Below are 13,447 nucleotides of genomic sequence, written 5' to 3'. Positions count from 1 at the left end.
GAAATGAGAAAAACAAGAATAATTCAATAAAAAATATGAAATTGTTGATTGATTGCGAAGAAACATTTCAAGCTTAATAAATGTGATATGAATTCATTCATGACTATTTCCAAATGATCCAGTCTTAAAAGCTGCGTGTTACTGCCAAGTGTGATGGGTTTCAATTTCAGTTTTCCAGTTCTAGCTCAGTTCCAATTCATGTGTGACTGTGAAATTCAATTCATGTGAAAACTGTTTTTCTGATCACCCGAAACCCGAAATAGAAATCTTGTCATATGGACCCCAGTAAAGACTGCATATACCAGGAGAAGATAAAGCGGGGGCTAAACTAGTGACTCTCACTCATACTAACCCCCCTCCTCTGTCGCCCCCCTCTGCTCTGTCATGTGCCGGCTCACCTTGTCATCCTGTGCATCCGGCTGGAAGAGGCTGTGCTGCTGGATGGCCATGGGTGGAGGAAGTGGCACAGTATCAGCTCCTTCCTCTCCCTCTTCCTCTCCACAGCTCTGCATTCCTGACGACGATGATTTGGAGAGAGTCCCGCTGCTCAGACCCTCGTTACGCACCCTCTGTGGAGGTTCAGGGACAAAACCATAAATTAGGCTATATATTCAGAAAGCCAGTAAGACCAGCTTTGAAAAAGTATGAATAACATTTAAACCTCTTCCAGAGTCTCATCCTGTGGCGTGGCTGCGCTGTCATCAGAGTCTTTCTGCAAACCTGCGTCTGCGCTCTTTCTGACGTCACGGCTCTTCTTGTGTTTGTGCGCCAGCTTCTTCACGTGGCCGTCGGCTTTACCACTGCTGAGTCTCCTCACAGGACTGGTCAGCCATTTCCTTAATGTGTTGCCAGTGCGTTTGGGCCCAGGGGAACTCTGGGAGCCCATCACATGACCTGGCTGCAGGGTGGCAGAGGAGCCTGGCAAGATGGCATCGTTACTGCACACAGAAAGCGCGTCTGGAAAAATACAGAAAAGCTTGTGATTATTATCTGACACAGGTCTGTGTGGATTATTAGGAAGCGTTTCGGACATTTGCCCACCTTTGTGGTTAAAGATGCCCTCCATCTCCATGCTGCTGCGGGAGTGGGCGATACAGAGCATGGCACAGGGAACCAGACCTTCCAGGGCAGGGGAACGGTCAGTGGTCCGCACCAAGCACCAGTCGGGCTTATCGTGGAGCCTCTCTAGTACCTCTACTGTCTGTCCCCTTCGCACTGTCAGTTCATTACTGTTACCGGCCATGAAGTCATGGATGACCACTGTGAGCTCACAACCACCTGACAACTGAAGAAGAAAAAAAAAAGAGGCAAGCAAAGAGCCATGTTTTTAGTTATAGTGACTGTCTTAAGACCAAAATGCCCTTTAAATTTTGTGATTTTTTTTGCCATGTCATATTCATTAATTTTAGTCAATTTTACTATGTCTGAAATGTCATACAACATCAGTAAAAAAATGAGTAATATGAAAAGTTATTTTTTGAAAAAAGTGTCAAAATGCTCCAGATCAAACCATTTTGAAAAATGTATAAACATTCATTTAAATGTATAAACCTGCCCAGAAGTAATAGAATAAGAAAGCTATTTAGAGTTATTTAGAAATTATTGTGTTGTGAATTAATTTTTGTTAATATATATTACTGGTACATTATTTATAGTGTATTATGGCCACAGTGTGCTTTGTGTATTATTCTTTGAATATGTAAGCTGTTTTGTTAATATTTTGTACTGCTATTTTTTCCTCATTTAATTATCAACACAATGTGTCTTTGTCCTGTCCTTGATATTGTTAACAACATTTGTTTGGTTAACATTCAGTGTTTTATTTCACCAAATTGCCAAGGCAACATTTCAACATTTCATTTCATGAGGCTGAATTAATGATGACAGAATTGTTATTTTTGGGTGATCTATCGTTTTAAATTGACGTACTAAAATGATTAAAACTAGAACTATAATTATAAAAAATATAAATATTAAATAAAAACGAATAAAATGACAAAGCACATAGAATTAAACTAAAAACTAAACTAAAATGAAAAAGAAAACTTTTTAAAAATAAAATAAATACTGTAAAAGTATATCCATAATGCTAAAATAACGCTGCAAACATTTTCATCAGTAATTTCACTGAGATCAACACTAGAAGCTCTGAAAGGTTTAAGAGTCATTCTCACAGACAGGAGGTGTATCCTCACCTTGTCGCTGTCCAGGGTGTTCTGTGAGGTCCTGGAGGCCAGTGAAATGGTGTCTGGCTGACTGCTGCCATCACCCTGACTGTCCAGATCCTCTCCATCCCTGCACACATAAACACACACAGGAAATTAACTCCTAGTCCTAGTATGGTTCCACATACTAAGAAAACTATAAATCCAGCAACAGTCAAATGAAGCTGAAGGGTAAAAAAGGACAAAATTAATATTCTTATTATTCTTTCTAATATTTAAGTAAGAAAAGAGATGTTTCACTGGCCTGGGGGTGTACCTGCGACCCTTATGTTTGGCTGTGGAAGGTTTGGGGATGTGGATGGGCTCCTTCAGCGCCCCCTTCAGATGCACAGTGCGCTCCTGAATCACTTCACGGATGTGCTTTATCCAGTCCTGTTTGTTCTCAATACTGGACGCCTGTGTTTATGTGTGTGGAGAGAAAACACAGAGAAATACAAAACGTTGAGTAAGAGTACACATTGATTTTCTGTTCTATGGTGAACTAAGGGTGAGCTATCTGTGTGGCTGTACTCACCATGGATCCATGTTTGCATCCCTGACTTAGCTTCATTCGAAATATAGAAATATACAAGGTTTTACTGCTTTATAAAATGCCATATATCATACTACATGAGACAGTAGCCGGTAAGACATAGGGACAACATTAATAAACATATTTTGTGATAATTTAGAGCCAATTTATATGTTGTGATACATGGTTTATACATTAGTCACTGCCATTTGAAGATGTAAATTATGATTAATAAGTAGAATTTAAAACTATTTTTCAAACAAAAAGAATGTAAGCTACTGCCTTTATATACATACATATTATATAGTTTAATATATTTGATTTTCTTTTTGTGAAAAAATGTATAATATATATAAGCGATAAGATATATGTGTGTTTGTGTGTACATGTGTTTGTATTTTTAATATGAAATACATGACACTGAATGATTTAAGCAGAGAATTTTTCTTCAGCTTATATGATGTAAACCACATATAAATGGACAGTAAATAACTATGCAATTTTGTCACATTTCACTAAAGAAAGTTTTGAACACAAGTAGCCTTACAGTTTTAAAGCAGCATGCAGTCAGTTAACAGTTACTGTGAGACAGAAGCCACTTGCAATGCACATAAGCCACCACCAGTAGAGACTATTCTTGGTTTTTGTTTCCTTGCACTTTATTAACATCCAGTCAGAACCAAAAATGCAAGATCTTCCCATATAACCACAGTCATAGTTTGATACAAATAGATTTTTGTTGTCGTTAACATTCTCTTTAGGATCAACCTGAGGTGTTCTATTTTTAAGGACTATTTCATGTCAAATCATATCAAGAGCACCTGAGGCACGCTGTCAATTACTACAGAAAATAATTGACATTCCCTTCCCCAGTTAGTAAAAACAAGTCTTCATGCTGAATATTAGGATTTTACAAATATTCAACCTTTTACTTGTTAAAGTGCAAAAGAGACGAGCTACACAGAAATGCAACGTAGAAAGCTGGACCAAAACAGTGCCATGCTTGTCAACAGAGCAAGAGAAAGTCAAAAAAGAGGGTTACCTTGAGGACAATCTTGTTGTCTGAAGTTGGGGTCCGTCCAACCCAGAGGGCAAATTTACACGGATCTCCTTCCACATGCTCAGTAACACCCAGTTCAGAGGTCTGCAGCCAAAACAAAGCATTTAAAACAATCAGATCCTCTGCATAAAAAGAGGTTTTAGTGCTTTAATCTTGATGTGAAACTTACAAAAAGCTTGCTCTTGTAGATATACTTGCTCCTGCCATTGGAGTCTTTAACCTCCTTGCTGAAAATCAGTGACATTTCGAAGAGGAACAGGTGACGTTCCCGTCCCTTACGGATCAGGGTCTTGGGATCCCACACCTGGAACGCATCCTGCAGGATCAGTTCTCCCTGGGACTCAATGTTCTCGTCAAACCCTGAAGACATTCACTGCCATCAGAAACCGTTTCATCTGCTCCATATGTGTCTTTGTGTTTGTGTGCGCGCGTCCACTCACCTTCCAGCATGCTCAAGTGCATGGCGTCATTGGCTCTCTTGGGAACACTGAGCATAACCTCCAGGCCATCTTTGATTTCACCTTTGCCTTCCTCGCAACACGTCAGGAGCTCCTACAAACGCAAACCCAATTACCACTAAGTGGTTACAAGCAAACCATTCCATAAGTTTCGGGATGAATTCAAGATGTTTTTACCTTGAGGAGGAGCTGGTACTTGGTTATTCTCTGAACAGGTTTGATGAGGTATGATGAGATGGAGTTGGCCAGGCGATGCCTCTGTTGGATTTCCTGTAACAAGAATTTGAATACACCGACTTTCACAATTGGGATTCAAATTGGCCACTGACAGGAAGAAATGATGAATGATCAAAATGAATAAAATACATGAATCATAACAGAAACATTCAACTCACGTCAAAATATCCTCCAGCATGCTCAAGAATAAGTTGAGTGGAGTCTGGTTTGTTCTTGCAGTAGTTCACGTACATTTGGAACTTATCGGCCTGATGAAAGATGAAAGAGGCATTTCAATTACCTTAATCTGAAAGAAGCAGATACAATATTAGTATTCAAACACAATTAACTCTACTCACCCAAGTCACAAAACAGTGGCCCACATCTTCAGGAAGCTGCTCGTACTTCTCCAGCTCTTTGAGGAATATACTGGTGAAAAAAAAAGAGCCATATATATGAGCCACTTACAGAGGGGACTGGAAACTAATTTGCTGGATTTTTAAGAAAAAAAAAAAAATTTATTCTTTAAAAAATGCTTAAAGCATTTGCATTATAAATGAACTCACTTGTGATGGAACTCGTAGAGGTCCTGCATGTTACCAAAAATGATATGCTCTTTATTAACGATCCCTGGTGGGATCTCCTCCACGCCACTGGTCATCTCCCACAGATATGTCTGGATGAGAGGAAAAGGTTCAAATTTATTTACATCATAGTCTGAAATAAGGACATTTTTATCGTGATTTGCTTCGATTTTCCATAATTCAGGACAAAAGATCCAAATAAAAGCTTTAATAATATACAACAAAATACTCACATCCATGCACTCTCTTAAGTCTCGCACATAAGCTTTTTCTGTCTGAATCAGCTCAGCCATGATGAAGCTATTCAAATGGAAAAAATAAACAATGTAGATCTTTCTCAATCTAAAAGTACAAGAATTCATTAGAATATTTTAGCGACCTTTCGGTCAATGAATAACAGTAAATCAGACATACTCCTTCCTGCGGGCAGACTTGCGCTTCTCTTCGTTAAGCTCATGGGCAGCATCTCTGAGTTTGACCTCTGACCCTGGAGCGCTGGCTGGAATGATGTCCAACTGCAGGTCTTTACTCTGGAAATTAAACACAACTTGTTTTTGTCCCACAGTCTTCTGACTGCATATCTTTTTCAGGACTATTCCCACTGATTATGCACAAAAATATTCTGATAGCAGAAATAAAATAAAACAAATATTAGATGTGAACTACTATGTGGATGTGAAGTACTAAAATGACAAACAATCTAAAACTAGCACATAAAATTACTAATACTTAAACTAAAATTTTAACTGTACATATAAAAATAAACCCTAATTCAAAATATGAATAAATACTTGAACAGTATGCAATTTATTGCATTTTTCTGTCATTGTTATGGACATGAGTGTGAATCGCTTATTAATTTATTGTGTATAGCTACAATTAAAACAAGTGTTTCTAGAAAAGAATATCAGGAAATAAGATTGAATGTATTCTGAATGTTTATTACATACAGGAATATTCTAATAACTAAATCTTGTATAAGAAATTCTTTGAAAAGACTTGACCAGAATACAGGTCTTAAGACGACGACGTACATGAAAAATGATGAGTATGTAAAATGATTGATGAAAATACTTATCTTAATCTACTGACAGCCTGATGGCAAAAACACAAACTATTTGTCCAGATTATGGCTCCAAACCATGCGAACTCACTCAAATGCTAGCATGTGATATGTCAAGACTCAAAATGATCAGATATCACTCTATTATGAGAAAAAAAACACATACTGCTTTGTTTGAGTCTGATGATATGCCGAGGGCTTTCTCTAGAGACGTGCGATACTTGTCCATGCGAAGGGAGAAGTCTCGATAGCGTTTGTCCACGGCCGTGACCCATTTCTTAATCTCAGCGGCGTGGGAGTGGCCCTTATCACAGAAACCATCCGCTAACTGTATCAGCAGCTTCACCCGCTCTTTGGTTTGCTGGGGACACAGGAAGAGAATGAGCTTTAGGTAACTGCAGAGTTAAAAGGAGCAGCCCAGGTGTTTGTCATCGCTGTGGTGCAGTCGTACCTTGGCTGTGATGTGGAAGTCTTCGTGCTCCTTCAGAAGCTCCTGTGTGTGGTGGATGCTGGAGCCTGTGGAGGTGTGTGTGGACAGATAGAACTCACCGGTGTCATGGATCCACTCCAGAGCCTGGACAATGAGAAAGAAACACTTTAAAATAGTGATTCATAGCAAGTGTGTTGCAGACAGTGAGGTAAAACAATGCTAAATGCAAAAACACAACTGAACATAAATGTGCATAGTTAAAATAGGTATTTTCCATATATTTACTATTAATGTCATTCTCCAAGCAACCGCTATGGCCCTAATCTGGGTCCTAAAGTTGAGAAACATTGTTTTAAAACAACATTTTCATGACTAAACCTAAAATGAACTGAGAAGACACGCTATGGCATATGCAGACACACACATCCCAATACACACACATACAAACAGAGGATGAAAAAAGTAAATGTCTTAATTATAATGTCTCTGTGCAGTTTAATTAGAGCCATGGCAGTGAGTCATGAGTCTGTCAGTCTCAGCCTTGGGCCAAGAAAAAGTGAATAATCAGACTGATCAGACATCAAAGGAACAGATGGAGGAAGAGGGAGACATCAAACCTGTTTGGCACTGCGTTCAAACACCACATACTGCTGACACTGGTCCAGCCTTCTCTTCCTCATGGTCCAGAAGTGCAGGACCCGATTCTCCCTTTGCAGTAACTCATTCAGGATATCTACAAAATCACACATGATCATTCTTAACCATGATGTACAATGCAGTTCTGAAGCACAACACTTTGAACACCAGCGCAGATCTTTAACTGCTAGCTGCAAGCCACTGAAATCATGCTAATCATAATATTCAATATATGTATTTTAACTAGTGCTCTCAATCAATAGAAATTAGTAGATACAAGATGTACAGATTATTTAATCGAATTCATCTTTTTCTGAGAACGCCCTCAAATTAAGATAATTCAAAAAACCTGTTTGGCACTGCGTTCAAACACCACATACTGCTGACACTGGTCCAGCCTTCTCTTCCTCATGGTCCAGAAGTGCAGGACCCGATTCTCCCTTTGCAGTAACTCATTCAGGATATCTACAAAATCACACATGATCATTCTTAACCATGATGTACAATGCAGTTCTGAAGCACAACACTTTGAACACCAGCGCAGATCTTTAACTGCTAGCTGCAAGCCACTGAAATCATGCTAATCATAATATTCAATATATGTATTTTAACTAGTGCTCTCAATCAATAGAAATTAGTAGATACAAGATGTACAGATTTAATAGAATTCATCTTTTTCTGAGAACGCCCTCAAATTAAGATAATTCAAACAATATTGTGACAGACGAGTAAATCATTGAACAGACACTACAAAGAAGTTAACATTTTGTTTATTTCTTGAATTATATTGTTTATTGCTTGAAATGCACTGATGGTAGGAAAATAAGAATAAAACTATTATTTATTTTTATTATGCTTGTCATTGTTATTATTATGGTTAGCCAACCATCAGTGCATTTCAAGCAATAAACAATTCAAAAATTAAACAACATATTGAATCTATTATTATAAAAAATATTATGAAATGATTAGATTATATTAAATTAAATTTGAGTATTTTTGCATAAAACTTAATCCATTTAGTTATAAAATGTAAAGTTAAATGGGTAATTGAATCTTGAATATTTATTGCTTTAACTGATGGTAGGAAAATAACAACAATAATAATAAATGTATCTTATTATTACTATTATGATAGAATTAATACATAATTAAAACATTTTAGATTCATTCATTTTATTAATTAACTATTGTTAATTTAAAAATGTTAAATTAAAGGGGTAATGTTTTAATTTCTCTAATATAGGAAAATCCATTATTGTTGTTGTTATTATTATTAAACAACTTTTTAATATTTGATAAAATTACATTTACATAATTAAACAATTTATTTGACTAAATACATTTTAAATTGAGAGCACTAAAGATAAAATTGCTACACAAGCAGATGCACTTTACAATGTTGTGTGTGTGTGTAGCATGAAGGGTAAAGTGACGATCCCCAGTGGAGTAATGCTGTCACCATTCCGCAGTAAGCTGCCCTAATCTGTGCGGCAGAGGCCTGACCCATTTACGGTTTCCTTATCTGAGTCATTGTAAGCACACTCTGAACAGAACAGGGCCGCATTCACAATGCACACATTCTAAACTGGGCTAAAGTGGGCCAAAGTGGGCCAGCTGCTAAAAACTCAAGTGAGGGTGCAGCGCACTGCTCGGCCACTAGATGGCAATCCACAGCTATTTTAGATGGCTTGCAGAACGTAAAATCAACATGCACTGGATCTAAACCCCTATGGGGAAGACAGACTGTGTTTTGTCATATCTCCAGAGAGCCAGCAGAGGGAAGACTGGTAAATAAGAGGAAAACATGCAGAAAGGCAGCATCTGTAGCCTTGTCGTTTGAAAACTGGAACAGGATTTGAAATACTACAGGGACATACGAGGGGCTCCATGTGTTTATTATACGCCTCTCTGGAATGCTTGATTGGTCAGCTGTGGTACTCTACAGTCTATATATTTTTGCATAAAGTCCGCTAAACTGTATGATTGAATGCTAACCCAGTCATGTCTGTTTCATCACTTCACAGCCTCCTACTTCTCACAAAAATAGCTCGTTAACACTAAAATTGATATTTCCTGTCCATTTATTAATATATTTAATACATAGCCGTTTCATTAGCAGGATAATACACAGTCTGTATATCATCCTTTATGCAATATTTCTAAGTACGGTAATAATCAGGACCGTTTTGACGTCAAGCTGTGGCCAGAACTCACTTTTGACCTGCTGCTCTGGTGCTTTGACGTGACTCAGCATCCCCGGCATGCTGACACTGTTTCTGTGCATGTATTTCAGAAACACGTCAGCATTCCGTCTGGCCAGCGTGCATGCCTGCAACAGAGATAGCAACGAAGAAATGACCCAAACACTGTCAAAATGGTTGTTGCAAAAACAACACACAAAATTCAGTAAATGCTAATGTTAAAAATTCAACTGTAAGAGAAGTTTTATTTCTGCTAGAGTATGTCTACTATTCGTGTAACTATTACACACTTACGTAAGACTTGAGATTCTTTAGACCAAACTATCAGAAACAGCAACAGTACAAGTTTTATACATTTTAAACATGATTTTAAACAAAATTATATAGTTGAATGTCCATCTTACCGCTAGGGATGTAACGATACACCGCGAGCCGGTTGATACAAATATGTAACGTTTAAAATCGTTGAGATGCTAAACAAATCACAATACAATTGGGGGTAGGAGTTTGTGAATGTATCTCTGAGGGGAACTGACTGTCTTTAGAAAAGTTTAGATGCTATTTTCTTTTCATCTTGCCTCTGTATGATGCATATTAAAGTAGTGTTCATAAGCGCAGCGTTGCTTTGTTTACAGCAGTAACCAAGGAAAGGCTATATTGCTGCTATTCTATGCCGTTTACATAGAAAAACATGGAAAAACAGTGATGGAAACATTTTTTTGTCTGTATGGCTGCTTATTCACATGACACAGCTGTAGCCGAATCTTCTCAAAGTTACCTCTCAAAAAGTAGATTTCTGTTTGTAGGTGAATATTTACTTCAACTAATGCTGTTTGTACTCTGTGTTAAGTATCTAGATACCACCTGTTTGTTTTACTGACTGCCTGACTTCAGATGATTCAGTAAGAGATCGATTCCTCTGACTCAAAGAATGATGTGCCCTCTGGCTTTGGATACGTTACCTTAAGGAAGGCCTCTTTCTGCTCCAGATGCTTGCTGATCATGGGGGTGACGTGGTCGGTTTCACAGTTGGGCCCCAGTTTGTCCGCTCCTCCGCACCAGTCCTCCTCCCGCTTGTACTCCTGCTCTAGACTCTCCAACACACTGCACACCTACAGCATAGACAAGAAGATGAGCCTTCAACTGCCTGTTGGCCTTTTAAACTCATTACAGTATGAATTATAAAAGACCTGGATATGATTGGTCAATGAATACTGTTCAATCTACGCTTAAATGCACAGCTATGACGTGTCAACAACTTGTGACAAAACATCAGTCACACAAACCCTTCTACAGACCTGTTCAGAGGTCTTATAGAAGGCCACAGATGCATTGACCAGCTTGAGCCGGTCTTCCATTTTCAGCATGAGCTGCTGCCAGTGGGAGGCTACGTTCTCAGCGCAGTCTCGGATCATGTCCATGTCGTAGTGATTAGCCTGCAGCAGGGCCTCTGCTTTCTGCTGGACCTGTAGGGCGCTTTGATGGGTTTTCTATTGAGAGGAAGAGAAAACGTGTCAGATAAGACACACAAAGACAAGGAATAAAACAGCAGGCCTGAATGGACAAAGATTAAAAAAAGATAGAGGGGCATGAGTCAGATGGCTTAAGACAACAGACGGTGAGATACGACTGATAGTTCATTATTCGTCCACAAAGTGTGGTTTACAGATTCTATCTTGAAAAACTGAGCATCCCTCAGTATTCAGTACAGAAACGGCAAGAACAGGAGTCTGATGGCAGGAGGAAATGAGAAGGCTCCTTTGATAGGCAGTCTTTGTGCCTTCAGGTTCCCAATAATGATACAGTGACAGCGGATCTGATGTTATCCTGGTTCTTCATTAAAGGAGGGGAAGTGGAGAGCAAACAGACTGTCTAAGCAGGAGCACATAAGACAGAGGAAAGCTCAGGCCTTGGCAGGATCATCTATGAGCTACAGCTGCAGATAAATGGCCAACTAAAGCATCAATCAATATGTTCAGACATTATAAGGTTTCATATTGCTGTGTGCATGTGTTTCTTCAACGACATGTTTAGGTTCAAGTGGTTGATTTTTTATTTAACAAGATTTTAACTTGTATATTAAGGTCATATTAAAACTTACACCATGCCTTCAGTTATTTTTCAAATACCTTTTACTGCATATAAATGTATGGGGTCTCACCAAGGCTGCACTTATTTGATCAATAATTCAGTAATTTAAGGTAATTTAATTATGTGATGGCAAAAGTGACTTTTCCAGTCTTCAGTGTCACACGATCATTCAGAAATCATTCTAATATGCTGATTTGATGCTCAAGAAACATTTCTTATTATTACCATTGTTATGCTGCTTAATATAGAAACCGTGATATATATATTTATTTCAGGATTCTTTGATAAACAGAAAGTTCAAAAGAACAGCTTTTATTTGAAATAGAACGCCTTTGTAATATTATAAAGGTTTTTACAGTCACTTGTGATCATTTTAATGTACACTTGTGAACGGTAGAGTATAGATTTTAATTTACTATTATTACTTGTTCCAGAACAACAGTGTGAGTGAGCTTGAGAAATATGCAATATGGAATTAAAAAACAAAGAAAAGGGATCACTTTAAATATCACAGAATCTCCTTATGTGTCATTTCCAATCAAGCCATGAATTGTAAAATTATTAAAAAAATAAATGATTTAATTGTATTTAAGGCACATAAATTCTAGGTATGAAATGATCCTTAGCAAGACTAAGGAGACAGCTCTTTTATTTCAGAAATGTATAAAATATTATTTGCACCAAAGAATGTTGGTACATAAATTGACATGTGGTGGAAATTACATTTGTTGGTTCAGAAAAAAAGGCAAAAAGACTTCACTGTTGGTCATTATTAGTGGGCAAATTAAAAAGTAATTAGAGTGAAAACTGAGTTTATGTTTGCAGCGCACAGGTAAAATTGCCCTTAGTTGAAAAAAGCATGTGCATATGTGGGGGCACGCTAGTGCCAATACATGTTGACAATAATTATGATTTGAGCTATTATAATTACAGTAATGAGTCTATTGTGAGAAAAAGGCAAGGAGATGTTGAAAAGATTTGAACCAAAATATGAGCAGCACTGACCTCGATAGCATGCTGGAACTGCTCATGCTCTCTCTGCAGCTGCTCAGCTTCTTGAAGTGAACTGGCCGTGATCAGACCTGCATTCAGCATTGACTCGCCATTACGGATCCAACCCAGAACCTGCAACAAGTGAAGAGATTAACAAACACAAATCGTTATATACCGTGAATAAAGTATATATTGAGCAGTATGTAGTAAGCTTCCTTTCTGAACATAGCCTGTGCATTACCTGTTTGACTTCAGCCTGTAGGTGGCGCAGTTGCACACACTGCTCCAGGTGTCTGCGGTGCTGCTCTGCGGCCACATCCAGCTCTTGTTGTTTCTCATGTAGAAACTCCAGGAGATCCTGTACACGGGTGGCCATGTCCACATCACGGTCACACAGCAACTCGACACCTGGAAAACATGAAGAAATGCCACATTCTCAGCTCTCATGTTATTCACTAACAACAATCATGAAACTGCTGGACTGCAAACTCTCGTTTTAGGACTGAAGTGCTACAGATGACGTCGTAACTGTCATTTCCTATGACAGTGAGAGCAAGATTACAATCCAACACGTACATCTCCAGTCTGCCCCAGAGACCGGTCGAAACACCCACTCAGTCCTCATGTCTGTGCAGAGACCGAATTCAGTGAACAAGCTCAGTCGGAAATATAACCTAATACATATGCATACTGCCCCACAGCTCTGCCACTGACCACTGGATGACCTATAGCATCATTTATGTGAGATGTCTCCACTAGCTGAGGACAATGTTTTAAAGTAGGTGTGTACTGGTCTAAACTTGTAGGACTTCTATATAAATATATATATGTTTACCCCATGGACAAAAACCAGTCATAAGTAGCACGGGTATATTTGTAGCAATAGCCAACAATACATCGTATGGGTCAAAATTATCTATTTTTCTTTTATGCCAAAAATCATTAGGATGTTAAGTAAAGATCATGTTCCATGAAG

General features: G+C 38.3%; 1 protein-coding gene across 7 annotated transcripts in view; it reads right to left on the bottom strand.

Moving 5' to 3' along the window:
* Positions 1-13,447, bottom strand: part of LOC107669652 (triple functional domain protein-like) — a 50,360-nt gene that overhangs the window by 16,967 nt on the left and 19,946 nt on the right. For 4 of the 7 annotated variants that reach the window (XM_016462016.1, XM_016461999.1, XM_016461983.1 and 1 more), the window contains exons 11-33: positions 12,713-12,879; positions 12,484-12,603; positions 10,686-10,877; positions 10,350-10,499; positions 9,401-9,515; positions 7,533-7,648; positions 6,569-6,691; positions 6,284-6,478; positions 5,469-5,584; positions 5,288-5,354; positions 5,037-5,146; positions 4,830-4,899; positions 4,650-4,739; positions 4,432-4,524; positions 4,237-4,348; positions 3,966-4,156; positions 3,779-3,880; positions 2,740-2,769; positions 2,470-2,621; positions 2,196-2,295; positions 1,042-1,285; positions 662-957; positions 399-569 (exon numbers count right to left, since the gene is read on the bottom strand). In XM_016462016.1, the coding sequence (XP_016317502.1) occupies positions 399-569; positions 662-957; positions 1,042-1,285; positions 2,196-2,295; positions 2,470-2,621; positions 2,740-2,769; positions 3,779-3,880; positions 3,966-4,156; positions 4,237-4,348; positions 4,432-4,524; positions 4,650-4,739; positions 4,830-4,899; positions 5,037-5,146; positions 5,288-5,354; positions 5,469-5,584; positions 6,284-6,478; positions 6,569-6,691; positions 7,533-7,648; positions 9,401-9,515; positions 10,350-10,499; positions 10,686-10,877; positions 12,484-12,603; positions 12,713-12,879 (3,122 nt within the window). The remainder of the gene's footprint in view (positions 1-398; positions 570-661; positions 958-1,041; positions 1,286-2,195; positions 2,296-2,469; positions 2,622-2,739; positions 2,770-3,778; positions 3,881-3,965; positions 4,157-4,236; positions 4,349-4,431; positions 4,525-4,649; positions 4,740-4,829; positions 4,900-5,036; positions 5,147-5,287; positions 5,355-5,468; positions 5,585-6,283; positions 6,479-6,568; positions 6,692-7,532; positions 7,649-9,400; positions 9,516-10,349; positions 10,500-10,685; positions 10,878-12,483; positions 12,604-12,712; positions 12,880-13,447) is intronic. The other 3 variants (XM_016461989.1, XM_016462025.1, XM_016462007.1) reach the window with 3 other exon arrangements.

Source organism: Sinocyclocheilus anshuiensis, unplaced genomic scaffold, assembly GCF_001515605.1.
Source record: "Sinocyclocheilus anshuiensis isolate Anshui unplaced genomic scaffold, SAMN03320099.WGS_v1.1 scaffold253, whole genome shotgun sequence".
Classification (NCBI taxonomy): Eukaryota; Metazoa; Chordata; class Actinopteri; order Cypriniformes; family Cyprinidae; genus Sinocyclocheilus; species Sinocyclocheilus anshuiensis.
This window is presented reverse-complemented; position numbering and strand designations above follow the sequence as displayed.